This window comes from Penicillium maclennaniae, assembly GCF_028827695.1.
Source record: "Penicillium maclennaniae strain IBT 15551 chromosome Unknown utg000008l:1.0-3552695.0:1.0-3555053.0, whole genome shotgun sequence".
Classification (NCBI taxonomy): domain Eukaryota; kingdom Fungi; phylum Ascomycota; class Eurotiomycetes; order Eurotiales; family Aspergillaceae; genus Penicillium; species Penicillium maclennaniae.
The window spans coordinates 1,613,514-1,640,495 of record NW_026623220.1 but is presented as its reverse complement, the minus strand read 5'-3'; the positions used below and the strand labels follow the sequence as shown (position 1 = coordinate 1,640,495).

Below are 26,982 nucleotides of genomic sequence, written 5' to 3'. Positions count from 1 at the left end.
CGAGCATATTGTTTGAAACAAATAGAGCACTTATACGGGCGCTCACCCGTGTCTGTTGTATGATTAGAGCTCGTGCTCAATTGGGTCCATGAACAAGCATGATCCTCCGAGGGTTGCATACGGACAAGTCGATGCCGATTTAGATGTTCCGTCTTGGAAAATGTTTTGTCGCATTGCGTGCAGGGAATCCTTTGCGCAAGAATTCTGCGTTGCGAGCCCATTTTGGCGAGTCTAAAAATAAAGACAGAAACAGAAAATCCCGATACTCGACGCCGTTGACTTTTGGCGGGGTTCACGATTTGTGGCCTAGTCTACAAGGCAGCCAGGACCCAGTTCAACATAACATCTGAAATTTACAAGTCAACAAACACAAACGCCTATCAATGTTTGAACCTCTCATTTGTCCAAATGCCGAATCCTCCGGTTCAAGGTAACAATGATGACTTCAATTGACTTAGAATGGTTTCGTGGTGGGAGTAAGTAGATGTTTACGGTTCGGGATCGCAACACGGTAGAGAATATCGAACGATGAGAATTCCCACGAGAATATCGCAACAGGCAAGAGCCCAAAATGCATGGCTTCTGATAAGGGAGTCTGAGCTGAAGCAACTTAGCGCTTCTGCCAACATCTACAGGCGATTTGCGAGAATGTGGGGGCTGTCAGTCTGGCTCCCCACATTACCCAAGTGCGGGGAAGCTATTCCAGTGGCTATGTCCAGATGCATACTCGCATTTGACGAATCCGACCGCTCATATTTGCACTTGACTATGTGGCATTTGACTATTATGATCCCCATCAATTGTGTGGGGACTTGCCATGTGGCTGCATCCTTCAAGGGTCTTGTAGCTACTTTTCTTGAATATATAAGCACTGCCGGACGACCGGCCAACCCGAACAAATGTTTGTGAATCTCGCGTATTATTGAATAGCCGACAACCTGCGAACAAGCCTTAGCAATTTATATAATGGCAGCTCTTCAACTCTTGGATCACCTTTATGAGCTTGCTTTAGTTTTGATTGTCCTGTACTTTTCAGGATACGTGATCTATCAAAGATGGCTTCATCCTCTCGCCAAGTACCCCGGCCCTTTTCTCGCCTCGCTCACCGACCTGTGGCAGGTGCACCAGTTCATGACTTTAAAGCAACCATACACGCTCACTGACTTGCACGAGAAACATGGCTCTGTTGTGCGCTACGGCCCCGACAAATTGAGCATAACCAGCGAAGAAGCCATCAAATCGATCTACCAGAGCGGGGCTCGTTACATGCCCAAAACGGAGTTTTACGATGCATACGGAGCGGCACATCCGAATGTATTTGGAATGCGCGACGAAAATGTATGCACTTGGCCCGCCAAGTCTCTTTCGTCCAAGAACTGATCCGAAGTCTAGATTCATTCCATCCGGCGGCGTCACATGTCTCACAGTTTCTCGATGAGCTACGTCAAAGAAATGGAAAAGCACTTGGATGCAAATATCAAAATTCTTCGTGGAAATAATAGCATCGCATGCAGCGACCCAAAAAGCATTTGATTTAAAGAAAGCCCTGCACTACTATGTCATCGATACACTGGGGGAACTAGCGTTCAGCCAAACATTCGGCGTGCAGGAGTCTAATGACGAAACTCGCGTTCCACCAGTCATCGAGCACAGTTTGTTGGCAGCAGTCACCGGTGCTTGGCCGATGATGACTGCGCGACTGAAGAGATGGCTCCCGCTGATCCCACACAAAGGCCTGCAAGCACTGTTCGAGGGCCGAAAAGCTTGTGCGAATCTTGCTTCTCAATGTGTCAATGCTCGGTTGAACTCCATCAGATCAACAGATGCATCAAGCAGTGGCTCCACGGACAGGAAGGATATCCTCACTAATTTGATCCTGGCGAAACACCCTGACACGGGAGAGTCTCTGTCTCGGACTGATCTCGAAACCGAGGCATTTGGCTTCATGTATGACGCACTTCTTCAGATCTCTTCTCTTATTAGGTCACCTTTACTAACATCCCTAAACAGCATTGCGGGGACTCATACTACCAGCGCAACAACGGCATTACTTTTCTATCACTTACTTCACCACCCAAACCTCATGGCACAATGCGTGTCAGAGATTGACGAAAAGCTTCCAATTCTTCAGCCCCATGAAAGCGCCTATCCGGTTTCAATGGTGGAAACATCCCTTCCGTACTTGCGAAACTGCATGAAGGAAAATTTCCGCATCACTCCAGTGTTCACGATGCCTTTGGCGCGCAAAGTCTTGATGCCTCAAGGGATTGATATTGCTGGGAACCATATTCCCTACGCGGTAAGTTCTGGGCCCTCTTCAATATGCGCTCTTCGCTTATGTGGGAAACGAACAGACTTCTATTGCTGTCTGCAACCATGCCTTCCACCACAACCCAGAGATCTGGGGATCTGATCATAACATTTTCGATCCATCCCGATGGGAAGGTATTGAAATTGCGGGCAAGTCTAAGTTGTTGATGCATTTTGGCCTTGGTGGTCGACAGTGTATCGGCAAGACTGTAGCTATGACCAACATTTACAAGTTGATGAGCACGCTGTTAAGTGAATTTGAATTTGAGCTGGCGGATGAGAATGAAAGGGCTCTTGCGAAGAACAATGGATTTGTCGGACAGATTCCAGAATTGATAAGTGTGGGAATCAGTGATCTAGCGCGACCTTTGCTGGTGAAGGTTCAGAAGCGAGATCGGGTTGCTGCCCACTAGGATAACGATTTACTTGAATACATCTTTCACATCTTTTCCCTAGAGTTTCTACCTCATCAGGTTCGAATGTAACTATTCCAAGATGACCGCTCGTATCGCGTGACATGAGGTGAAGTTTGTACAGTTTGAGAAGGTCAACTGTTGTCTATAATTATGCATGAACAGTGCCTTCCCATATTCTGGTGTGGCTCCCAACGTGGCAGTATGGGGCTCCCCCCAACAGGAGTGCAGAATGTGGCTTACTTTGAGACCAACTCAGAACATCGTCAAGAAAATTCACAATGACCATTCTAGAGCTTAGCCTTCTCCAGCTGGGTGAGTCTTCTCAAAGGGGGCCCCGCTCGGCTTCCATCGCCCTTCATTAGAGAACCACTGGTACCACTAGGAACAGGCTCTAGTCGCCACTTCTTGCGTAATTCTTCAGAAGCTTTGTTCTCAAAGCAGTCCACAATATATTTTCCTAGCACAGGGAGGAATTTGAACCCGCTGCTCAAATCAGTCTGCAGTACTTATTAGATCAAAAATGGGTAGGTACTCACTGTCCCGCGCCACCAGTAGCCACGAACAAGCCATCCATTGTCGGGTGGTTATCGATAATGAAGTCGCCCTTGGGGGTATCTGTGTACCAGCAAAGCCGGCGAAACGACCATGGTCGGTCCGCGAAGCGAGGACAGAATCGTCGCAGACCCTTGCGCAGGTCCTCGTCAGCGTCATCGGGAAGATAGCCGGTCTCTGCGTTGCTGGTGTCGAATTTCGGGGTTGAGATAGTTCGAGTTCCGTCATTGTGAACAGTGACTTCATTGGCATAGCCATAGCCATGTCGCGCAAGCTTAAGAATGTTACTTCCCGGCGAAGGAGGGAAGATGAACACGCCATCAGTCATATTGATCATGACGGGTGTGTTTTCCAAAGACCGAGCTTCCTCCGGAGTCAACTGGATGAACCCAACTGGCTGACCTGAAGACGAAGCAGCGTGCGCAATGTTCAAAAGCCGATTTGTCCAAGCGCCAGTGCTCAGAATCACCTGGGAAGCGAGGATAGAGTCTCCACTCGCCACATTGACACCCACAACGCGCGAACCTTTCTTGCGCAGGGAGATGACACTTCCGCGAGGCCCAGTCACGATTGAAACACCTTCGACAGTGCATCGTGAAGCCAACTTCTGGATGCTGCCGGCGGCGTCCGCCCATCCGCCTCTGCGGTTAAGATACCCGTTCATACCAGATAAGTCGGACTGGATGTTCGGGTACGACTTCAGCAGCTGTGTAGCATCCTTGAGATCTTCCACAGTGCCTCCATTAGCTATAACTGTGGCCTTGGACTTTGCGATCCAGTCATTCTGAGGAGTCTCTGATAAGAGAGCAAATCCGGATTCGAAGTAGTGGTCGTTGTACTCTGTTGTCCAACCTGCATAGGCCTCACGTGCCATCTTGCAGTAGACAGGATCGGCATAGTCGATTCTGATAATGCGTGAGATATCAACGCTGCTTCCATCCACTGCCGGAGGGGCGTATCTATCCAGCACGGTGATGTTCGTGTATCCGCGCTGCTTGAGCTCCAACGCAGTGGATAGGCCGAAAACACCGGCACCCACGATCAGAATCGAATCACTTGTTGAAGGCATCTTGGAATGACAATCCGAGAGAATATGCCAGACTCTTTGGATTGATAAAGCAGGCACAATAATTTGAGAAAGGTCGGACGTGGAGAGGAAGGCAAACCCGGATCTATGCCGTTTTCTTGGCGCCCGGAGAAGACGGAACCGGGCCGTGATCGGACTAAAGGACAATCGATACCTTTTTCTCTTCTGGTTACATGTCTGGTTGAGTTATCATGCAGACATGCTCAACCAATCCCCGAATGCTTTCTCATAGTCCTGGAGCTGCAGGAATAGCGTCTCCCCGCCTGTAAAGTCCAGATTCGAGTCACCCGAGAAATGCGGGAATTCTATCACAGGTGCCGCTTGACCCAATTCTTGCTGCAGCTGAGTTGAATGCTCTGTCTGCTCTGGTGGATAGGTCACACATTCCGAAGCAACTGTTTCATGTCCTGATATACCCCTCAGATCCAATCAGGGAAAACCCGGGATCAGCAATATCACCAGCGAATGACGCGCCGCTTGCGATGTTATCCTTGACCAGTTGGGGCCCGAAAATATCGCCAGCGGGATTCGAAGACTTGCTGGCTTGCGAGTAGACCAGAATTTTTCGAAGGAGTTGTAGATTGACGGACCATTTTTGGCGATGATTGGATACTGTTTTAGGTGTACTCGCGTCTGTCATGAGACCACCCGGAGAAATACTACCTCGAAGTTGTTCTAAATGTTGGACCTATATAGTGATGGTCAGCTTGTATATACTCGTACAAGGGTATTTTTATATTTGGCATTACCTGGCGTTCAATATGGGGCCACCGATTGGCCATTGTTCGCAGGAAACGAAGACATTTTTCGAATCCTGTCTGCGCCTGTTTGCCAAAGTCTTGATCTTCCGCAAAGCTGTGTTGAAGGTAGATGGTAGCAACTATAGTCACGCAGTGACCCAAAGTTGGATCGGAAACTTCAAAGTTCTTCGATTCCACAAGTTCGAGGAAATGCACAATCCAGCCCGAATGAAAGGTAAGCTGCTCGAACGAGTTGCGAAGGAATGACTGGGGCATGGTCCTTCTGAAGTTCCGAAGTCGCATAGAAAGAAGAAAAGGGTGGTTCAAAAGGGCTGGGATCGCATGCCATACGACCTGGAAAAATAACCAGGGGCCCCAATAGTCACGGTTTGTCTGTAGCTCGGCTGGCGAGTGGTCTGAGAATCGACTCGCATGAAGACGGAATCTCAGTGGCATACAGCTTTCATGCTCAGTATGCCAGTACGTGATTATTGCATAGTCCGATTGTGGATGCCACGGAGGATTGGTGTCGTCACCGGTATGATTCATGGCATAGTTGCATGCTAGAGCCCACAACTCACTCGTGTGCATGTTGGCAGCCTTGATGTCGATGTCTAGTTTGGAGTTGTTATCTCCTCTTAGAGGATCATTCCTGAGATATCGATGATTCGAGCCATGGAGTTTTGTTTTTAGTTCCACAAAATCTGTCGTCGTGATCCTTAGAAGGCAGGAATCCTTGGAGGTGCTGAAGTATCATGACACTGGCTTGGCACAACTTGCGCTCATCGCGCTCTGAATCCAGATGCTTCAGAGACTCTAGGTCACCGACTCGGATATTCTGCATGAAGAACTTTGCATTTTTAGCATAGAAGCCTGCTCGGACAAGGTTTCCAGCTATGTTCAATGCTGTTAGCCTAGTATCCTCTTGGCATGTGTCGAAGCTTACCTGTGAATTCCAACATGCTTAGCAGACATAGTGTTTGAATCGTGGATAACTCTACATTTCCTTTCTGCTATTCGTGCCATCACTAGTTGACAAGCCGTTTTTGTTTTGAACGTGATCTGCTCATTTGTTTGGCTGTCCTTGACGCCCCTGCCGAGAAAGCGAGCACCAAGGGCCTCCATGGCAAGAACGAGTTCTGGATCTCTGCCGGCTAATGATACAGAGGATTCTTCCCTTGGGAAGAGCGGAAGGGGTTGAAAGTTGCAGAAGATCCGATACAACTCAATGGAAGACAAATCGGACGAGAATGGATGTTGCCTTTCACGAACGTTAGTTTCTCCATCCGCAAATGGCCCAAAAAAAGTGGCTTACATGGGTTCATGTCTCCTAGAAGACAGTTCTGGATGTGGTAAAGGTTGTTCGCCCTCATGAATACTGACCATAGGGGATGGGCCAGTGGGCTGTGGTTGTCGCCGGCCGGCACTGAAAGGGATCAGTCAGATGTGAAGGGCAGGTCAATCGGTGGAGTACGTACGCTATGTACTCAATCAACTGTTCTAATTTGCTCTCGATCCTTGAGACACGGTCTTCCTGGGAGCGAATTTAACTTAATTCCTCTTGATGATGGATTCAGAGGCTCACTAACCATATGTTTTGCGAACTCCGAGCCCTCGTCGACGGCATCAGTGCTACCCGTGTAGAAGCAGTTCTGGCCCAGTCGCTTGCAAAAAAGAGCAGATAGGTTTCTCCCCGGGACATCTTGTCTTCTTACGCCTGGGAACTGGATCAGCCTTGAAATATTATCACAAATTGCATAGACCCTCAAAGCCGATCGTACCGACAAGTCTCGCAAGCTTGGCGCGTGCGTTTGGCAGGTCGCTCATCCTCGGTGGAGGCCATTCTGCTTCCTTGAGTAGGCACGATAAGAGGGATGAAGCCTCTGCAGTGAGTCGTTTTCTCTAATTTAATTTCAGCACCAGCCGTAAACTGTTCTTTACACGGGGTCTGTCCGAAACATAAATTTGTCGAGCCTTTTTGAGATCGGGAGCGGCGCGGGCACCGAAGTGGGTCTTCCCTTGTTCCCGAACGCCTGTCAACGCAAGTTCAGTTAACAAGATATCGAAAGAATATAGAGGACAATGGTCAATATTAAATCGGAATTTCGCGAGGATCCCACTGTATTGTCTATAAGCAGCATGACAGGAAGATTAACCCTGGCAAAGCCAAGCAAAACCAATGTCGCTCTATAAGCTACAGTCGATAACATCAAGTCCACAGCCCAGTATGCCACACGGCCCCACCAACCCAGTCCAGATCATCAAACTGCATGGGTTTCGGCCAGAAGAGTATGCTGCTTCACTTGAGCCGTCGTAGTTCGGTTTGAAGCTGTCCCCTCCGCGAAGCTTCCATCGGTGCAAGTAGGCCATTCCTCTGGTCTCAGCCAAAACTTCTCATGGGAAGCCTGTCCCTTGATCACGCCACTTATATCCAAAGGATCCATAAATGTTTCCCAATGACTTCTATGATCAAGCCAGCCCGGTCCAAATCGCTCAATGCGGCCATCCAGCCCCAGATACCGAGTCTTGTCCCGAGGTAAGAAACGGCCAGGATGCAGCAGGTTCATCCAGAATGTGAAGATCAACATTGGACCCAGCTCAAATGCATATAGGTACCATTCTTGACTGAGAACAGCACTGCACTTGTCTGTGCATCCAAGGTTGTCGAGTATCTCGAACGCCTCCACGGCACGGAATATACAGCGCAGGAGCACAAATGTTGATGTTCCGTATAGAGTGTAGCAGAGCGTGCTCACATTAAGAGGGATTATTCCTGCATGCGAGGCACGATGGTGTACTGTTGTGACGATTGCAACAACAAGGCATTCTACCACGGCTTGTAGAACGAGACCGGCTGCTATGAGGACGCCGCCGTTCTTGTATTCGGCAAGATCAGTTCCAGCAGCGGCGTTTTTGGCTGCGCCTGCGACAGTGATGCTCTCTACCGCGGCACCGACGTATACGAAGAAGATGAGGACACGGTTAGGGTTAAGGACGGCGTGCATTGGAAGATAATTCATCAAGCGGCCAACGAGGTTATAAGCGGCGGCGGAATAGACTGGTGGAGCCAGATAGATGAAGACGGATTGGGCGATGTAGAGGTTGAGGTTGGCGGGGTAGTAACTTGAGATGCAGCGGAGAATCCAGCCTGTGGTGAAGAGAGTGCCTCCCCAAAAGAGGAAGAATGTTACGCGCCAGAACCGATAGCGGCTACCGGAACAGTCAGTCGAGAGATCTTTGAAGGATATTGTATAGTATACAAATTTTGATAACCATGAATCACCAGTGAGATACCGACTAGTGCGGCGAAGACAGCCGGCAGGATATGGCTTGGTTGGTATAGATAGAGACTAGACGCCTCTGTCGCCCTATTAGCCATTCTGACCAAATAGAATGTAGATTGATATGGAACACTCTAATTTACGAGTACTGGAGGCAGACTTAAATACTCCTTGATCGGGAGAAGCCATGGCAAGTCTGCGCTGTATAGACCCAAAGAAGGTTAGAGATCAATTGAGGCGCATGAACTTGCGAGCTAAGCCCCTTGTGCCCCCAAAACATCACGGCGATAGAAACATAGGTCACAATGGACCCTTAGACCCCCCGAAGTGGGCACTCATCCATCCTTGTAGTCCTCGCACCAATAAAGTAGCACGGAGATACGAAACTATGGGCGGGACATGCAACCCGAAACGGTTAGACTCTGTGACATGGCGCCGCTCATTCAGCCCCGACCTTCGAGTAGACTCATCCTCAACAGTTGATAGCGTTGTGACCCTGAGCTAGACGTTTGCATTTGGCATCTGTGCAATTTGGATCTTCCATACGTTCTCCACGTTTCCCCACTATCGAGCCTCTCGGATATGCCCGGTGTACCAACCGGCCGGGCCTGTGATGCCTGTCGCAAGCAAAAGAAAAAGGTAAAGTGCATTTACGTAGACATGCAGTGCCACTGAAATTGAAGTATACCAACCATCCCAGTGTGACGAACAACAACCCACCTGTTCGCGCTGCGCCCGCCTCAATGTGAAATGCATAGGCTCAGGCAAGCAACGCTTCAAATTCCAAGAAGAAAAGCGGTTTTTTACACCCGAACTACCAAGAGCAAATGCCAAATCCGAACCAAGATCTGCTCGGCAAAACGTCATTGCAAAACCAATCCAGCACATCTACATGCATGTCCCATCAGGATCGCCCTTCCCAGGCCCTTCCAACGAACTGACAAACCTAACAACGGCTTTCATCCGAACAATCAAACGCTCCACAGATCTCCGCTACAATATGTGGTGGAGCTTCGGCACATTCCTAGAAGAAGTGCCCCGCCGTCTAGGCTCTAATGAGGCGCTAGACCGCGCTGTGGACGCCGTATCTACTGCCCATAGAGACTTTTGTACCCACCGCGAAGCATCGACGAACGCATTAGCTAAATACTCTCAAGCTCTGCGCACAATTCGCGTGTATCTAGATGACAAGGCCTATGCGCAGTCTTCTAGCACGCTTTGTGCGGTTATGATCTTATTAATCTGTCAGGCTTTTCTGGGTCCGTCGACTCAGGGCTGGTCTGGACATGCGGAAGGCGCAGCAGCGATCCTAAAGGCGAGGAAGCATTTTGGACCAAGGGATGATTTTGAGAAGAAATTATTTCTTTCGATGCGTGGGACAGTGGTGAGTAATTCAAGATTTGCCGCTGGGAAGGGGGGGAAATTGTATTCTTTGATTGCTGACGACATCACCAGTTATTTGAAGGTCTTTTCAACAATCGAATCAAGCTTACGCCTGAAGAATGGACTCTTCTAGTGAAAAATGATCTCGACTCACATACCCTTGAGGGCCAGATGTTGGAGTATCTATCCCAAGCACCCGATTTAATACGCCGCAGCAAAGAAGCATTGCGAACCGGTTACGACACGACATCCGTACGCGATGAAGTATGGGCCATCTATCAGAACTGCAAGACAACTTTGAGCTCACTCCAACTACGGGCGAGTGAGAACATCATTACCGAGCTCGACATTACTCAGATCCCGGCGCGTGAGCAGCCTTTGGTTCGCTCAATCATGTACGCGCACTACGAACGCACGTACGGACTAGGGCTGACGATTTCACTATTCTTCAACTGTGTCCTTGGTGGACTAGGGGCTCATGATGGCGGGAGCCTTTTTGACGCGAATTATTTTGCGGAAGAGGTTCTTGCGCTTGTGGATCGTTCGGTGATCTGGCGGCCGGTTGGGGCGGGGTATCTTATTCTAGGTTGTAGTGCTGCTTGGGCTGCTACGACGGATCCACTACTAAGGGCCAGGCTTTTGGTTGCAATAAACGACTATGGCTCGGATTTGAGGAAGCGGGACCCGAATTTTCTGATTAAAGAACTGCACTGGACGGCAGAACATTTGCGTCTTGGAACGCGGTTGGGAAAGGAAGAGTATCTCCATGAGATGCGGGAAACGATGTCGATATGACATGTGAATAATTACGAAGTTATGAATTGTGATGACATGATTCAAAATATAGATCAACAGGCAGTCAGCCTGGATCCGGATGTTGAGTAACACTATAGAGAACTCTCACTCAGCTCATGTGAAGAGTGGTGAGAGTTTTGAAGGAAGAAAACAAAGGTCCGAATTATATGAGCTCAGTTGAAACCAAGCGCAAAGGCAGACATGAAAATAAACCCCAGACGCTATGCGAAGATAGAAATCAGACCCTGTGGGTAAACAAACTAGATGGCAATGCACAGGACAGGAGGCGCAGAGCCAGACCGAGGGCCACGATGGGCTAATGAGGCAAGAGGAGAGTGTCACATCCTGGGTTTCTGTGCTTGGTGTTTCTAATCCAGGCCCCAGCGCATATGGAAGGATACGAACCCATGGCCCTTCGGCAGATGTGTCAGAGGCCATGTTGAGGAACACGAGAAACAAGACTTGTGTACAGGCAGTCTAGAAGGAAGCAGGACTGACAAAGGCATGGGTATTTCCGATGAGGCAGAAAATTTGAGAAAACAGAAAGGGCTATGCAAAAAGCGAAAAGACTGAGTGAAAACGCCGCACTCCGGGTTCACCACATATCATCGTCATCGTCGTCATCCAGCTGGACGTCGTCGCCAAAAGACGAGTGTCCGTACTGGTAGTGGCCCGAGCCGTAAGCATGGCCGTTCTCGTAGCCGTGCTTGTTACTCCTCCCGTGAGACTGCTGGTAGTGATCGTGTGGATCGTCGTCGTAGTCGTACATAGATGGGTCATCATAGGCGCTATCCGCGTATTGTTGTTGCTCTTGTGCCTTTTAAGAATGACATTAGTAAGAAGGTTCTACTCCGACAGCGGCGTGTCACTTACTTCTTGATATCGCTGGTATTGGAGGTACTCGTCTGGTTGCTGTTGTTGCTGCTGCTGCTCCCGCGATTTGGACTGCCTCTGAGATCCAGAGGAAGCCACCATCATATGCGGGTGCATCTGTTGCACCTTTTCCAGATATGAGTACATGAAGTTGCTCAGCAAGACCTGCGAGTAAAGTGCGCGACGGGGATTGGCAAGCTTGATGTGGGCCATGCGGTAAATTGCGCGTTCTTCCAGAATAGAGAAGCGTGTCCAAGGATAATCGACGTCTGCGTGAAGCTCTCGTATAGGTGGCTCGGGAGACAGGTTGCGAGATGAGTTCTTCCTGTGATGGCCTTCTGAGCTGTGCTTCTTTCTGCCACCACCGAAAATCGATGAGAAAATTCCATCCTTTTCCTTCTTCGAATCTCCCGACGCGCGTCGTACACCATCCTTTCGTCTCTCTTCCTCTAATTTGGGGTCGAGACGGTCCAAAATGATGCTCTCCCGGCCCTTGGGCGTATTGTCCAGGGATGATTGCAACACATCCGCACGCGGACTGCTGTGCACTTTGTCAACAAGCTTGGACTTCGAACTCTTGGATTCGCCATCTTTGTGCTTCTTTTTATCCTTCTCTTCACTTCCCAACAGCCAGTGCCAGCTGGATTTGCGACTGCCATCCGACTCTTTCTTGGACTTCTTGCCTTCTGACTTGCGTTCCTCCTGTTTGCGCTCCTCGGGCATAGTCGGGATGAAGGAGAGGTTGTCCGTGCGAGTACTGTTTCCAGGTATCATCTGGGGGTGATTGGCGAGATTATCTAGTGATGATGCGCTCTCTTTTTCAGACTGCCTGCTCCCGCTCATCAAGGTCCGCTTGCTGGGGGTCGAATCCTGCTGCTGCTGCGGCTGCTGTTGAGGTGTGGTTTTTGGCGAGTACAAAGATGGCGTATCCCGCTCGGATGCTCGGCTGCTATAAGACGTTGCACTGCGGTTAGGCTCACTAGGAGGCGATTCAACAATAGCGGGGATTTGTTGTTCGGACTGAGGGATGTTCGTGGTGGATCGGCCGTTTGCGCTAATGCGAGATTGCCATTGCCGTGCATAAGCACCGGCATTCGCATTCACACCATCAGATGAAGCGACATCGGACTGCGCCCCTGAAGGAGTTGGTTCTTCTTCTGCTTCTGAGCTATCAATGATTGAATCAAATGTGGAGCTGGTGGTAGAATCCGCGGCGAAGGCCGTGCTGCGGGACGAAGCGGATGGCGTTTGGGCAACTTGAGATGTTGGCGAAGAGGAGTCGTTAGATACACGGCCAAGACCAAGGGCCTGCTGATCCTCGGAAGAAGAAGCGACAGAAGGCGATGCTGATCCAGCAGATTCCGAGAGGCCTCTCCCGACTCTTTTCGAATAGGGCACCTTCTCGCCCTTTTTCAAGCTTCCCTTCTTGTATTGTGTTCGAGTTGATCGTCGTAGACTGTGGCCTAGAGGCGCAGCTGGGAGAATCGGCTTATCTTCGCCCGGAGAAATTCCCAGGTTTTGCATCCCGCGCACTAAGGAAGACTCCTTAGTCGTCGGTTTCGAATCGTCGACTAAGGTTTCAAGTTGTTGCAAATTGGGGCTCAACATGCCGTCCCGCTTGCTGCTTGACTGTGACCGTTGACGTTCTAGTCGGTCAGCCCCATCTTGAAAACCGGACGAGTCATCGATCTGTCTGGAAAGCATTGACCGTTTTCGACGCAGACTGCTGCTTGATCCCTGACGTTCAGGTCCCAAAGAAGAGTAATCGCCCGATTTGCGTTTTATGAGATCGGCCTTGCTTTCGAGAAAGGATCTGAATTCTTTCGGCGCCAACTCCGGATGTAGACTCGCCGGAACCCAAAACAAACGGGAAGCATCATTTTCGTCGGCTGAGGGAGAGGGGGGTAAGGAGGGGATCGAAAAATTGTTATTTCCAAACGCCGGAAGGTCAGGATCGCCCGTCGCCGCTTCGTGCATAGACATACGTCGAATAGCTGCAAGGTTATTCAATTCCTGGACTACCGCGGCAGGGTCGGACTCGTAGTCAATATCATTGAGAGGAAAAGACGAGGTAGCAGTTTCCGAGGGCGATCGAGTACCGTCTGCAGATCCGGGGTTACTCTCTCGGTCGTAGGACCGGTGTGTCGCGAGAGGCGGCCGTAATTGCGTATTTGCCTGCCTTGGTTGTCTTTCGACCGGCGAGTTTGGAGACAGTGTGGACGGGGAAGAATTATCGGAGCCAGCGGCGTTGCGCGGGATAGTCGTTATTGACTCGCCGAGAGGCGTCGATATATAGCTGAGACGCCTGGGATCATTGCGATCGTAGTCATCGTCATACATGTGTCCGATAGCTTCTGTGACATGGTGGCTAGGATCGCTAATGGACAAATGGGGGGAATGGCCTCTTCGCGTCGCGTGTCCTCCGCTACCCTCAGGGGCACTCGGGGAAGCCTGGGAGAATGAAGAAGAGTCAGTACAGAGAACATGGAGGTTGGAAATGCCATGAACACTTTCAATAAGCCTTATCCCCCACAACGGGGTGTTCTTGGAGAGGAGGGGCCTCGTGCTGAGAGGGGTGGATCGTAATCCCCCCCAAAAGCAGTAACAGCCACACAGCAAGGGAGAAGAAAGTTCGGGAATCAAACGCACCTGCATGGGAACCAGCTATACAGGAACCAAGCCCCTCGATACCCTGGAGGACGGAAGCGGTCTTGGAGGGAGGAGGGGAAGAGGGAGGGCTCGGTCAATGTACCACGGGGAAAAGACGACCGATCATGGAGGCGGGGGAGGTAAAGAAATCGAGAGAGAGCGAACCCGTAGCTACCGTGTGCGAGGCGTCATCTATAGGACGGAAAGTACGAGAGAAAAAAAAAACAGAGAACTAATAGTTGAGAATGTAAACGCGAATGTGAACGTGAACGTGAATGAGCACCTCTCAAGGTCCAAAGGCGGAGAAGGCAACACCTGACTTTCGATCGATCGCGATCAACACTTTTTTCGTGCCCACGAATTGGGGAGGGATCCACCAGCCCGTTAAGCTGGGCCTGATCGACGACGAGTGGGAAGTACTACGAGTACGACTCACTTACCTACTTTTTCCCTGATTCATCTCTCGAATTCTAACCCCGACTGTAAAGTACGACCGTTCCGACTCCGCTTATATTTTTCAGTTGTGGCATGGGCTAAGACGCGCCTCCCTCGTGCTGCTTGCCCCCGTGCAGAGACACATCTATACCCTCCCTTTCCTCTCATCCCATCTTCCGAACTTCACCAGGGTCGAGCCAGGGTCCTGGACAGGGGCCGTGTTCCGTGCTTCGCCGTGATTTTGTCAGACGCAGTGTCACTGTACGGGCTCGAGGAAAAGGTGATCTGCTGTGCACGCATTGGCGTCAGCCATGGGCAGATGAGATGGTCACGCTCTCAGCTAGTGCCAGCTGATTCTTAGGCAGATACAGTTCCCGAAGAGAGAGGGGAAAAAAAGATATTCATTTCCCTAGTTCCATTGGTAATCGCGAGAACCTGCGCGCACAAATCTAGAACTGCATGCGTGCTAAGGCGAATATAATGTCAACGTCATTGGCGCCGGATATCAGCAAGCTGCAATACCCCAGAAATTAAACATAAGAATAAGAAACTCCAGCGCTGGAAAGAAGGAAAGCGAGAAAAATCAAGTGAAGATAATGGAGAGGAGGCATTCTTCCAACGCCCAAATATGTTCAAGCCAATGAATCAAGCCCGTCATGTTTGCATGAGAGATCGGGTGCTACACACGAGTTTAGGAGGCGTCGACGTAGTTGCTGCACTGAAGTTAGTCTTGCCTCAGCTTGGCGACCTTGAGGGCCCTTACCTAGGGAAGATGCCGACGCGATCACCGATACGGCCTGTCCACCAATCCTCCGCCTTCTCTGTGCGCTTCAGAATCGTGATGATCTCACCCTTCTTAAAGCCTAGGTCACCATCCTGGTCTGCATCAAACGTGAACAATGCGATCGCTTGATCTGCCCGAAGTTCAGCACCTTGGCCCGTCTTTTGCCCAAAGACCGGCTTGGGAGCGCTCGGGCGAGAAGGTTTGCGTTCGGAGTACGAATAATCCTCCTCGAATGGCGCAGTGTTGCTGCGGCTGCGACCGTAAGTATCACCATAATCAGGAGGGGAGCGAGTTGTCGAAGACCGTCCCATGCCCCCGGCAGGTCGGTCATAGACGTCGTCGGCCCACGTGTTTGCGCGGCGTGGCTTGTCACGATATTCATATTCATCGTCGTATGTGTTGGCGCGGCTGCGTCGTGTGTTCTGGCCCATGGCTTCACCTCGCCGTCCTTCCCAGACCACATCGTCATGGCGTTCATCGTATATAGGCATATCATTGTACATAGAGTCACCCTGGCCGCGGCCTTGGCCGCCATGGAAAGCACGCGAGTTGAGAACGCGCATCAGAGCATCGGTAGAAGGCGGTGGTCGAACAGACCCAGTGAGCAACTGACTGGCGCTCACACGGCTCTGGTACATCTTCTCATTCGCATCTCTGCGCTCGACGAGCATGCTACCCTCCAAACTGACACCGGCGAAAAGACCCTTGGTCTTGGAGTATGAGAATACGGCCGCGACACCTTTCATGCTGGCGGCACCGGCAGCCTCGGCATTTCGTCCAACCGGTCCTGCGGCGAGCGATACGTTACCACCAAGTGTCAGGGTTCCGACTTGTGAGAATGTGCGAACAGCAGCTGCATCATTGAGAATAAAAACGAAGTCGGTCAACTCGAACCCAATCTGTCCTCCAACACCGGCACCGGCGGTCGCGATAGCCGAAGGGGCCGACCAGGAGCCATCTGCGAGACGTGCGACGACAATGCCGGATCCGAATCGGCCGGATCCGATAAATCCAGCTTTCAGAACTGTGAGAATGGCAAGGCCCTGGAGGATATCAGCGCTCAGCGAGACGCACGTTATCCCGCGACGGTGGAAAATCTTACCTTTGCGCCAGCCAGAATCTCTGGCGGAATGACCTTGTCCGGGCCGAAAGCCTGCCTGGGATCCACGAACGAGGTCAGAATCTTGGCCGCCTTCTTGCATTCACCTGTCCACGCGAGGGTCGATTAGCCGGACATGCCGCAAGCGATTGCGGGGAAGCACGAAGGGTTAGGACAGGGATATACGTACTAGCCAGAGACGAAGGCAGTGGGTTGTGAATCCCGAGAGGCATCTTGGCGGGTATCGAGGGGGGGGAGGAATGGATGGGAAGTCGAGGAAGAGGCTCTCAGTGCAATGTTAGACAATCGAAAGTTCGTCAGTAGATGGGGCGGGTGTGGGCCGAATGACGGCTGACGAGGGACAGTTCGTCTTTCGCGGGCAAAGACCGAGTGCTAGTTCAGGGTACAATTGGGCCAACATGCAACGTACGATCTTACTCCTATTTACGAAGTCTGTCGAATCCAGTCAAAACTTCCAATGGTTTCCAAATCCTGAGGGGCGTTGTGGCGCAGCACAGCCTCCCCTTCCCAAGGTTCTAATGTCATCAACGCGGGGACAGTGATCGTCAAGAACAATAGACTGAGCCAGGCGAGGGGCACCACGGTGAGATACCCTCCTTTCACGGTATGGTCTCGGTGAAAATGCTGATTTGATTTACGATTAATTGCGGTCACTTGAATGCATATTTTCCGTGGTGTATATCTTGTGTGCCATACATTACTTTCAATATTGATGTCAGGCCAGATATGCAACATGATGACCTCCCAAAGAAACGAATTATTGTCCATGAAGACCCCAAATGGAGTGCTCAATAGATGTGATCTTGATAGACAACATATACGATCGGACAGCTTGTTTGACTTAGGCTTGTACACATGAGATAGTGCATCTATTATATCTATCCCGATGAGGGTTGTATATCAGAAACACGACCGGAGGCGTGAAAACTGGTAATTTGGAGTGGCATGCGTCGAACTCTGCCTTTAGAACTGACACTTCGAATCTCTTTTTTAAGGTCCAGCCTTGCCTCGGCGCTAGCGCGGGATTAGTCAGTGCTCCGGCGCTTATCGAGGCGACCCCGGGTATTGTCCCCCAAATACCTCTCCCCGGGTTCCCAGCCATGCTCTGTCTCTAGTCCAGTCACACTTGAGATCGCGTCAGCAGATGGCAACAGGTAAGATACAATGGTATTGTCCTTCGATTTCCACTCATATCAGTTAGTCAGGATCTGCGTCTGTGGCGACGAAGGCACAGGCAAGTCCAGCCTCATCACCTCGCTGGTCAAAGGTGTCTTCGTCACGAACAAGATTCAGCCCGTCCTCCCTCAAATCACCATTCCCCGACGATTGGAACACCCGAGAATGTCACCACTACAACCGTCGTCGATACCTCCGCCCTGCCGCAGGAACGGAACAACCTCGCGCGCGAGATCCGAAAATCTAATGTGATTCTCCTGGTATACTCCGACCACTACAGCTATGAGCGCGTCGCCCTATTCTGGTTGCCGTACTTCCGATCGCTCGGTGTCAATGTACCAGTCGTGCTGTGTGCTAATAAGTCAGACCTGGCGGCTGAACACAGCGAGGCGCAGGTGATTGAAGAGGAGATGCTGCCGTTGATGTCGGAGTTCAAGGAAATAGACTCTTGCATTCGCACAAGCGCCAGAGAGCACCGTAATGTGAACGAGGCATTCTTCGTCTGTCAAAAGGCCGTCACCCACCCTATTGCGCCTCTCTTCGATTCCAAGGAGGCTCTCCTGAAGCCGGCTGCCGTCGCAGCGTTACAACGCATCTTTTACCTGAGTGACAAGGATCGGGATGGATATTTGTCGGATAAGGAGATCGGGGATTTCCAAACTCGCTGCTTCGGGAAGTCGCTAAGTGAGGTTGATCTTGCACACATCAAAGAGACCATTCAGAAAACCTACCCGGAATCTGTCACCGAGTCTGGGATTGACTGCCGAGGCTTCATCCATTTGAACAAGCTTTACGCGGAAAAGGGGCGCCACGAGACTGTCTGGATTATTCTACGGTCCTTCCAGTATACTGACAATCTCTCTCTGCAAGAGACATTTTTGCACCCAAGATTTGAAGTTCCTCCCTTTGCCTCAGCCGAGCTCTCCCCTGAAGGGTACCGTTTCTTCGTGAACTTGTTCCTACTTTCCGACAAAGATAATGACGGGGGTTTGAATGACGCAGAGCTGGAGTCTTTGTTTGCACCGACTCCAGGCCTTCCAGCGTCTTGGGCTGACGGCTCCTTCCCTTCCTCTACCGTTCGCAATGAAGCCGGACATGTTACTCTCCAAGGCTGGCTTGCTCAATGGAGTATGACGACTTTTATGTCTCCCAAGACAACTTTGGAGTACTTGGCATACCTCGGCTTCGAGTCCTCCGATCGAAGCAACCCATCCATCACAGCAGCTTTGAAGATTACAAGACCTCGCAAGAAGCGCAGACGCCCCGGCCGCGTGGGACGCAATGTTGTTCAGTGCCATGTTCTTGGAGCCCCCGGATCTGGAAAGTCGGCCTTGCTTGACGCACTTCTGTCGCGCGGGTTCAGCACGACATATCACCCTACAATTCAGCCTCGCACCGCTGTGAATACGGTCGAGCTTCCTGGCGGGAAACAATGCTACTTGATAATGGACGAGCTGGGAGAATTGGAACCGGCAATTCTCGATAACCAGGCGAAATTGCTTGACCAGTGCGATGTGATTGCATACACATACGATTCTTCAGACCCCGACTCCTTTGCTTATATTCCTGCATTGCGTGCCAAACATCCCTACTTGGAAGAAATTCCCAGCGTGTTTATTGCTCTCAAAGCCGATCTAGATCGGACGACTCAGCGAGCTGAGTACCAGCCCCACGATTACACCGCTATGCTGAACATGCCTAGCCCTCCTCTGCATGTCAGTGTGACCTGGACATCTATCCAAGAAGTTTTTGTACATATTGCCGAAGCTGCTATGGAGCCTAGCACGGCATTCCCACGGAGTGAGGAAGATGTTGAAGGAAAATGGATGGCGTGGGGCATTGCTTTCGGAGCGGTGGTTTGCGCCGGAGCAGCAGCAGTGATGATATGGCGTCGAGTGAGTGGTAGTGGACCGTGAAATGTAGAATAGATTAGAATAATACCCCAATGTACTTGTGTTCATAATTCATAGTTCATAGTTCGCATGTGCCAAGCCCGGCTTAACCGTAGTTAAACCGGAGCCCCGCCAGGCACGAGACTTGCGACTCCGCTCGACTTTACCCCGGACATAGCTGATCTTTCATTCTTTGCTCCTCTTTGCTCGGACATCGCTTGTTGTGTTGTATTATTGTACATACTTGTCACACCTTCTTCTCCTTTGAATCGTCGGACATTGTTCAGCCATATCCCTCGTGGTGCATGACGTTCGCGCTCTGACTTCGCCGCAGTCGTGTCCTCACACCCCCGTCAGGGTCAGCTTCAAGCCAGTCGGAGCCTTATACTAGCATACAGCTACTGCAGTCGCGACCAAAGCAGCTCGCATCTCACACCGACAACAGCCCTCTGACCGCGAAAGAGCTGCCCGCTTTGCCTTGGTGCCACACCTTTGGCCCCGATCTGAACTTTGACCAGGACTCAAACCCTGGAACTGCCTAGGAATCATGTTGTAAGTCTTCTTATACTCTTTTTAGCTGCACTAGCTTGCTGGAGGATTTCCATGGAGGCAAGCATTTTTGTTCATAGCGTCATTTGTCTCCTGCCCCAAGACATTCGAGCTGCAACCATTGTCGGTCTCGGAGGCAATCATGAGATGAACCCACCCAAAGATTTGCTAGCTTTACTAACGGAACACAGCGTCTTACCACCTCCCCCGCCCCGCTATACCATCCCCGTCGCTTATCAGGCGGGTGCGGCAAATGGTATGGCGGTTCCAGTCGTCGAAACCAACAACACCATCACCCATCCCGAAGGTGGATGTCCATTACAGGTCGGAGAAGGTGTGTGCGGCAACGTGATATGCGCGGTGCTTTACTAGCCCTGTTTCTTGCGTCAACGGTTGACTTCGACGTGCTAACTCGAGACGTCGCTGCAGGAACCTATACACTCAAAGACGACCTTCTCCTGGCAACACCTCCACCTCATCCATCCGAAGCTCCAATAGTGAATCCGAACCCTCTTGCAACAGTTCCATCGCCTCCGACCTGCGGAGTCAAGCTGTCTTTGGTCAGCCTCGATCCTCGCAAGAAACCTCCCACCTTCTTGAAGGCTGCTGTTGTTGCCCCTCAATTTGGTGATGGAAATCCAGCACTTGCACCGCCCGCTCCGCCAGCTAAGGAAAAGGATGCGCAGAAAAGACGAAAGCCTAAAAACAACATTATCAAGAGCAGTTCCTCATTTGTTTCTCGAGTCATCACCCACGAGACCTCCACAAAGCGACTGAATGACCGCGACCAAAACGGTGTTTTAGCCTTTGCCAACATCAACCGAGCATTCCAGTGGCTTGATCTTTCCTCAGCACAAAAAGAGGAACACCTCACCAAAGTTCTTTTTACCAAAGCCCACATGCTGTGCCACGACATCAACGAAATGACCAAGACTTCGTCCCATTTGGACATTGTGATGGGCTCTTCTGCCGGCGATATCATCTGGTATGAGCCTATGTCGCAGAAATATGCTCGTATCAATAAGAATGGAGTGATCAACAATTCTCCAGTGACCCACATTAAATGGTTGCCCGGGTCTGAGAATCTCTTCCTTGCGTCTCATGCCAATGGTGTTCTGGTGGTCTATGATAAGGAGAAGGAGGACGCCTTGTTTTCCCCTGAAACTCTGGCACACCCCGAGAAAGACCAAAGTCGGCTACCTCTTGAAATCTTGAAATCCGTGGATTCGAGAAACCAAAAGTCGAACCCCCTTTCTCTATGGAAGCTCGCCAATCAGAAGATCTCACAATTTTCATTCTCTCCGGATCAGAGGCATCTAGCCGTTGTCTTGGAGGATGGATCTCTTCGTCTGATGGACTATCTGAAAGAAGAGTATGTTGACTGTCTCGTCGAATTTGGAATTTAGATCTAACATGTACAGGGTGCTCGATATCTTCCGCAGCTACTACGGAGGCCTAATTTGTGTTTGCTGGTCCCCAGACGGAAAGTACATCGTCACAGGTGGCCAAGATGACCTCCTCACAATCTGGTCATTCCCAGAGCGCAAAATCGTCGCAAGATGCCAGGGCCACAACTCTTGGGTCTCAGCAGTAGCTTTCGACCCATGGCGCTGCGACCAGAAGACTTATCGGTTCGGCAGTGTCGGCGACGATTGTCGGTTGCTGCTGTGGGATTTCAGCGTGGGCATGCTCCACCGACCACGCGCGGTTCGTGCTCACCTTGATTTTCACTCCCTTGGACCCTTTTCTGACCCACTGGCGCAGCATCACCAAAACTCAACCCGGCAGCACCGAAGTAGTATCGTTGGGCCTGGCTCACTGTCCATGCATCGCAACCGGACCGATAGCGGTGGCACCAGGTTTAGATCCGACTCAGATCGAACTGATAAGTTCATCGATGGGGATATAGACCACGTGGAGAACCACCCAGTTGAGCCCCGATCGCGGACTGCGTTGTTGCCGCCGATCATGGTGAGTCTGTGTGGACTTGGTTGGGCAAGTAATTTGAAGCTAACCGTGAGTCCAGTCCAGAATTGTCGGCGAAGATCCAATCTGCTGGCTCGGCTTCCAGAATGATTGTATTATGACATCCTCGCTTGAAGGTATGCATCGAAATTGCCCGTTTGTTATCTAATTCAGCTTTACTGACGTCTCTGCTCAGGTCACATCCGCACCTGGGACCGACCCAGCGACAGCGTTATTCACGCATGATTACCGCCACTGAAATGCCATTGAAGCAGCATTGTCATGCACGATCCAATTCAAGCTTCTCATGCTTTTGCTGCTTGGATTTCTCAGCGTTTATGGGTGGAATTTTACATTGCCCTATTTTCAGATACCCAACTTACTTCAACTAAGTACAAAAACGAAGCATCATGCCTTCCTTAGTATCTACAATATAAGACCGCCCGCATAACTGCAGGGTCGAATTTGGATGAAATGACCAAAAACCTGATCCTTCACAGCTTCGAGTTCTCATGTCCCTCGACATCGAACTCGGTCGTGCAGAGTAAGAAAGTATCATGGAGTGCCTACCTTGTTAGCCACGTATCCAACACCCACAAAAAGAGGCAAGCACTCACCGACAACCGATACTTTTCATTAATAGCCTGATAATCCTCCCCAGCAAGCATATCACAGAAATGTCGGATAGAAGGGTAATGTACGATCGAGATCTCATTCCACCACTCCTCCGTCTTCTTCCTATCACCTCGCGAATGATCCTCGTGACCGGCAGGGGCAGGTACCACATTACCCACCAACTTCGCATTGCCTCCTCTCTTTCCTGCAACGGGAATGAAAGCTTGTCCGTACTGGTAATAGCTCTTCTTCCCATCTGGATGGTGGAAATGAAGTAGATTCAGCATGGTCACGGGCCCCTTGTGTGTTTTCTCAAGCCGGGTCATGAACTCCAAGAGCGAGGGGGAAACTTCTAGGTTTTGGGATGTGGATTTGCTTCCAGAGTGTAGAATTTTGTCCAGAGAGCCTGTCAGGGGAACTGATGAGGCTTGAGATTTGAGGGACTCGGAGCGGGTAGAGTAGTCGGACAGGAGTTTTGAAGGGATTCCGGTTGGAAGTTTGTAGGTCTTTGTTATGTGTTGACTGAGGTGGCTGAACGGGGTTGGATTGCTGGATTGGAGGAGGACTAGGAGATCCCAGGGTGTTTTGGTCAGGATCTCATTGTCGAGGATGTTGGGGTGGATGACAACATGGCGTGGGCGCGATGCGACAATGACCTGGAGGTTGGGTGTTTGTTTGAGTTGTTGGAGAAAGGAGTGCGCGTCTGTTGATTTGGCAAGCTGTAACAGAAAGAGGTTGCAGACTGGCATGATGGGAAATTGTGTCTCAGTATGTATGTGGGAGGTGGAATGGTAACAATGTTTAAGAGGAGAGCTCGCGACTGTGGAGATATGAACCAGTATCGGATGATTTCATTGCGGAGAATATTGATCGACAGCCGAGGTCCAACTTCTTAAAGCCGATTGGGTGAAATGTAAACAAATTCATTAAAACATGCACAATATTATTTGATTTCAACGCTCCAGAGTCAAGCCCAAAATTAAATCCAATCTTAAGAGAAGCAAGTCCCGAATCAAGTATATCCTTTTGCCCCAGCAGAGTATCTTGGGAAGAAAGTCCTAGACACTACAATTTCTTTGCCCGCATATTTTTAGTCTTCGCAGTAAATTACCCCGAGCTTGCTGGTGCAGCTGGAGTTGATCTAGAGTACTAGCGCGAAGAGACCCAAAAGTAGACTGCCAGCCTGGTTTGGGGGTAGGGTAAGCCCTGCTGCATTGGAGGTTGAGGTGGCAGTCGCACTGGAGGTCATGGTGCTCTTCATATGTTTGGTAGTGGTGGTCGTATCGGTAGTTTGAATCTTCGTGGACATGCTGCTGGACGAAGTCATGGATGATCCTACAGAGAAGTCGGGTCAGCTTGAAGTGGATACTGAGATCGGTAGTCAATCGCAAAGAGAAGGCTGGAAGCCACTTGGCACCATTTACTCACCAGGAGTAGAGGTGCGAGATGAATGGGACATGGAAATATGGGGTTTTGAAGGAGAAGTGCGCGAGCTTGAGTACGAAGGAGAAGAAATGGTGCTCATTTGAGTGCTTGTAGTGGCAGTGACAGAACGCAAAAATGAAGGGGAAAGGGTAGACGAACTGGTAGACCTAGAAGTCGGGGTGGAAGTTGGGGTAAAAGATGAATGGGTGATTGAAGACGCACTAGTAGACGTCGTCATAGAAGACGAAGTGCGAGAGGAAGTAGAAGATGCAGTATTAGAAGAAGAAGAGGTGGTATGGGAAGACGCACTGGTGGAAGAGTGAGTAGTCATCGGAGAAGAAGAAGCAGTCGAGGAAGAAGTATAAGAAGCAGAAGCCGAAGTAGCAGAAGTGGTAGTCGTCGATGCCAAAGTGGAAGATAGCATGCTCGCAGTAGACATTTCACTAGCAGTACTGGCTTTCTTACCAGAACTAGAAGCTTCGGCCTTTGGGTCAGTCACTTTGAATTGTTGTGACTGAGCCAAAATGCCGCCTGAAGGCGAGAGAAAGTTGACTTGATAGCCAGCACTGTGTCTGTCAGTGATTGATATTTACGTATTAAAGTAAGATAACAACGCACCCAGTGTCTGTATCGGATACATCTTTGCTGTGGGCTTTCATCGTATAGGAGCCCTTGTCAGTATCGATCCCGGAAGCAACGGTTTCCGTCACAGGTGGGTAAACATCCTCGTTGACTAGAACAATGTCGACGGTGGTCGGGTCGGTCCTAAATAGTCCCCGTTAACGCCCTCGATATCCTTGTCAAGAAGCAAGGCATTGATGAGACTAACGAAACTCGCTGCCACTTGATGGTAACCGGCTCGGAGAAATCGACCTTCTCGCCAATCTTAGGCGAGGTGATCACGATACCTAGTGAAGTATTAGATCCGTCCTCTTTTGCTTCATTCCTCAAACTGTACCTGCAGCCGAAACAGCGAAGGCCACTAGGGAAGTTACGGCGGCAACACGCATGGTGAATTGACGGGCGTGATCCTTTGTTACAATGTGAAGGAACCCTCTTAGACCTGAATGTAGGGAAGATGATGATGAACCAGAGGGAAGTTGCGAGGGTGGTAGGAAGAAAGAGGAGCGTCGAGGAAAGACGATAATATTTTATATTTGTTCAAAGACCCAAGATTCAGCCACCAACTTTCAAGCTCTCCCTGAGCTTGGATGCTAATCTTCCTCTTCAGGGCCAGGGTACTCGTGAGTCCTTGATGCGTCATGTCTCATGGGTCCAGCTTCAACGGAGTACAGGGAGCCCTCAAGCAAGGGCCATATCATTCAGAGTCCCGGAAACATTCCACGATTTATTGTGGTGAGCAATCTTGAATGCAGGAAATGTAAGTGCCGGAGCTTGTAAAGAATGTACTTCAGCCTGAATTTGAATCACCGCCGAACTTGTGCTGCACAGCCTACGCCATTTCGCCCGGCCGCGCGTCAGAGTTCTTGTTCAGTTCCTGTCCGTACTTCTGGCGAGAGGATTCCGTTGCACAATCACGATCATATCGTGATGGTCATTGGCCCAGGACTATCGCCCTGGGATGACCGCTGAAGCCCATTTAGCAGGAGAATTGATCATCCGGGAGTCCATCCGTGGAGGAAAACAGTCACTCAGTCCTGGACTCGCTGAATAGAGAGCTGTGACTCACATATGTGCTCAGGCGATATTTTAGATGAACTTGGGACTGGCGTACGAATCTTGTGTGCTTGCGATTCATGGATTGTAGCCTCAAGTAGCAGGCAGGGTAGAAAGACCTAATTTAGCACCCTCGAGGAGAACTCGCTGTTTCATCGTAAGTTGATCACCACGATCGGCAGTCGGACAAGGAATATGTAAGGTCTTAGCACATCGGAACAGCTGGATTTCTTGTACCTGCTCTCGGATTGCAGTCATGGATAAAGGTGGGACAAGGCTAAGGGCCGAGCCCGACACTGCTTTCTACCCTGACAATTTCACTCACGCAACACGGGAATGGCGTTGTGAGCTTACCATATTCTCGATAGTAGACAATGTCGCGAAGCTGTATATTCATCCTAGATTTATTTCGGTACATTTTGGTAATACGGCTGCCTTGAATTGGACTTTCTTTGCTTTCAATTTCAAATCGCACAACGTTGACAAGACACCGGAGCAGGACACCGGAATTATCCTGATTGGGCCTTGAGCGGGAGGAATCGAAATAGTTCAGTCGTTCTAGGCTGTACTTCGCACTCCTGTCGTGATCGTTCCTTTTTGTGACAAGGTCCTCTTTCGGCTTAGACGCGTTTCCTGTGTCCTCCGAGGATCCAGTGTGTCGGATAGAGCTATATGAGAAGACATTTCATGCGATTGTTGGGCTAATGGCTAAAATTGACGGTAGTCTGCACCGTTCGACTTTGAGCCACTTATGGAGTTCCAATAATAGAAACATGCAATTCATGACGAGTCTTATGATCAAAATCCAACATGGATACGGTGTTAAATCGGACTCAGTATCAACCAAGCTCTTTTCTTCACAGTCGGTCAGGTGAGCTTCGTGGCTTTCATGTCTTTGTCATGAGCTTGTAGGACAGTCGGGGAGATGTGCGTGAGGATTGGGGATGTTGCTCACTTGCTTGACGCACCTGCAGCTTTTATTTATCGGACTGATTGGAAGCTACATGTCCCTTGAAACTGGAAAGCTTGACATACTTCACAAGCCCTGACTTGAGGCTATCTGGATATACATGCTTGATGAACAGAATGGAGCCGTGCAAAGCCAAATGATAGGTTGGCTTTGGCCTGTGGAGAGAAACAAAAGAAGAGACAGAAAGAGAGACAGAGATCATGGAAGAGGTTCAATGAAGCAATAAAGAGCCAGGCTCGCTGTAATGCATCATATTTGGACTCTTGGACTCATGGAAGCTTCGTTTTC

The 26,982-nt window shown here is 50.2% G+C and overlaps 11 protein-coding genes across 11 annotated transcripts; 4 read left to right on the top strand and 7 right to left on the bottom strand.

The window, feature by feature from the left end:
- Nucleotides 1-966: 966 nt before the first annotated feature.
- Nucleotides 967-2,723, top strand: N7477_009597 (uncharacterized protein; the record flags this gene model as incomplete). Its single annotated transcript, XM_056971258.1, has 4 exons — nucleotides 967-1,338; nucleotides 1,541-1,947; nucleotides 2,011-2,299; nucleotides 2,355-2,723. 4 exons carry the CDS (start codon nucleotides 967-969, stop codon nucleotides 2,721-2,723), a joined length of 1,437 nt encoding a protein of 478 aa, XP_056818237.1.
- A 290-nt stretch (nucleotides 2,724-3,013) lies between these two features.
- On the bottom strand, nucleotides 3,014-4,347 carry N7477_009596 (NAD(P)/FAD-dependent oxidoreductase; the record flags this gene model as incomplete). The annotated part of the gene is made up of 2 exons (XM_056971257.1): nucleotides 3,014-3,209; nucleotides 3,263-4,347. The coding sequence occupies 2 exons, from the start codon at nucleotides 4,345-4,347 to the stop codon at nucleotides 3,014-3,016; spliced, it is 1,281 nt and encodes a 426-aa protein (XP_056818236.1).
- Nucleotides 4,348-4,765: 418 nt separating this feature from the next.
- Nucleotides 4,766-6,948, bottom strand: N7477_009595 (fungal specific transcription factor domain-containing protein; the record flags this gene model as incomplete). The annotated part of the gene is made up of 10 exons (XM_056971256.1): nucleotides 4,766-5,053; nucleotides 5,115-5,719; nucleotides 5,868-5,999; nucleotides 6,052-6,068; nucleotides 6,163-6,366; nucleotides 6,421-6,531; nucleotides 6,584-6,639; nucleotides 6,695-6,769; nucleotides 6,821-6,839; nucleotides 6,887-6,948. 10 exons carry the CDS (start codon nucleotides 6,946-6,948, stop codon nucleotides 4,766-4,768), a joined length of 1,569 nt encoding a protein of 522 aa, XP_056818235.1.
- A 418-nt stretch (nucleotides 6,949-7,366) lies between these two features.
- On the bottom strand, nucleotides 7,367-8,484 carry N7477_009594 (RTA-like protein; the record flags this gene model as incomplete). The annotated part of the gene is made up of 2 exons (XM_056971255.1): nucleotides 7,367-8,315; nucleotides 8,366-8,484. The coding sequence occupies 2 exons, from the start codon at nucleotides 8,482-8,484 to the stop codon at nucleotides 7,367-7,369; spliced, it is 1,068 nt and encodes a 355-aa protein (XP_056818234.1).
- Nucleotides 8,485-8,968: 484 nt separating this feature from the next.
- Nucleotides 8,969-10,564, top strand: N7477_009593 (Zn(II)2Cys6 transcription factor domain-containing protein; the record flags this gene model as incomplete). The annotated part of the gene is made up of 3 exons (XM_056971254.1): nucleotides 8,969-9,025; nucleotides 9,087-9,770; nucleotides 9,842-10,564. 3 exons carry the CDS (start codon nucleotides 8,969-8,971, stop codon nucleotides 10,562-10,564), a joined length of 1,464 nt encoding a protein of 487 aa, XP_056818233.1.
- A 595-nt stretch (nucleotides 10,565-11,159) lies between these two features.
- On the bottom strand, nucleotides 11,160-13,888 carry N7477_009592 (putative telomere silencing protein Zds1; the record flags this gene model as incomplete). Its single annotated transcript, XM_056971253.1, has 2 exons — nucleotides 11,160-11,381; nucleotides 11,438-13,888. Coding segments are annotated over 2 exons (2,673 nt in total), but the record flags the coding sequence as incomplete, so codon positions are not given.
- A 1,324-nt stretch (nucleotides 13,889-15,212) lies between these two features.
- N7477_009591 (SYLF and SH3 domain-containing protein) lies at nucleotides 15,213-16,637 on the bottom strand (the record flags this gene model as incomplete). The annotated part of the gene is made up of 4 exons (XM_056971252.1): nucleotides 15,213-15,234; nucleotides 15,285-16,348; nucleotides 16,408-16,511; nucleotides 16,595-16,637. 4 exons carry the CDS (start codon nucleotides 16,635-16,637, stop codon nucleotides 15,213-15,215), a joined length of 1,233 nt encoding a protein of 410 aa, XP_056818231.1.
- A 932-nt stretch (nucleotides 16,638-17,569) lies between these two features.
- Nucleotides 17,570-19,517, top strand: gem1 (ERMES complex Ca(2+)-binding regulatory GTPase GEM1; the record flags this gene model as incomplete). Its single annotated transcript, XM_056971251.1, has 2 exons — nucleotides 17,570-17,579; nucleotides 17,719-19,517. 2 exons carry the CDS (start codon nucleotides 17,570-17,572, stop codon nucleotides 19,515-19,517), a joined length of 1,809 nt encoding a protein of 602 aa, XP_056818230.1.
- Nucleotides 19,518-20,040: 523 nt separating this feature from the next.
- On the top strand, nucleotides 20,041-22,253 carry N7477_009589 (WD40 repeat domain-containing protein; the record flags this gene model as incomplete). The annotated part of the gene is made up of 7 exons (XM_056971250.1): nucleotides 20,041-20,045; nucleotides 20,234-20,376; nucleotides 20,415-21,414; nucleotides 21,464-21,749; nucleotides 21,807-22,013; nucleotides 22,069-22,144; nucleotides 22,204-22,253. 7 exons carry the CDS (start codon nucleotides 20,041-20,043, stop codon nucleotides 22,251-22,253), a joined length of 1,767 nt encoding a protein of 588 aa, XP_056818229.1.
- Nucleotides 22,254-22,501: 248 nt separating this feature from the next.
- N7477_009588 (uncharacterized protein) lies at nucleotides 22,502-23,371 on the bottom strand (the record flags this gene model as incomplete). The annotated part of the gene is made up of 2 exons (XM_056971249.1): nucleotides 22,502-22,573; nucleotides 22,625-23,371. The coding sequence occupies 2 exons, from the start codon at nucleotides 23,369-23,371 to the stop codon at nucleotides 22,502-22,504; spliced, it is 819 nt and encodes a 272-aa protein (XP_056818228.1).
- A 671-nt stretch (nucleotides 23,372-24,042) lies between these two features.
- N7477_009587 (GPI anchored serine-threonine rich family protein) lies at nucleotides 24,043-25,057 on the bottom strand (the record flags this gene model as incomplete). The annotated part of the gene is made up of 4 exons (XM_056971248.1): nucleotides 24,043-24,613; nucleotides 24,666-24,812; nucleotides 24,877-24,955; nucleotides 25,006-25,057. 4 exons carry the CDS (start codon nucleotides 25,055-25,057, stop codon nucleotides 24,043-24,045), a joined length of 849 nt encoding a protein of 282 aa, XP_056818227.1.
- Between the last annotated feature and the right edge of the window lie 1,925 nt (nucleotides 25,058-26,982).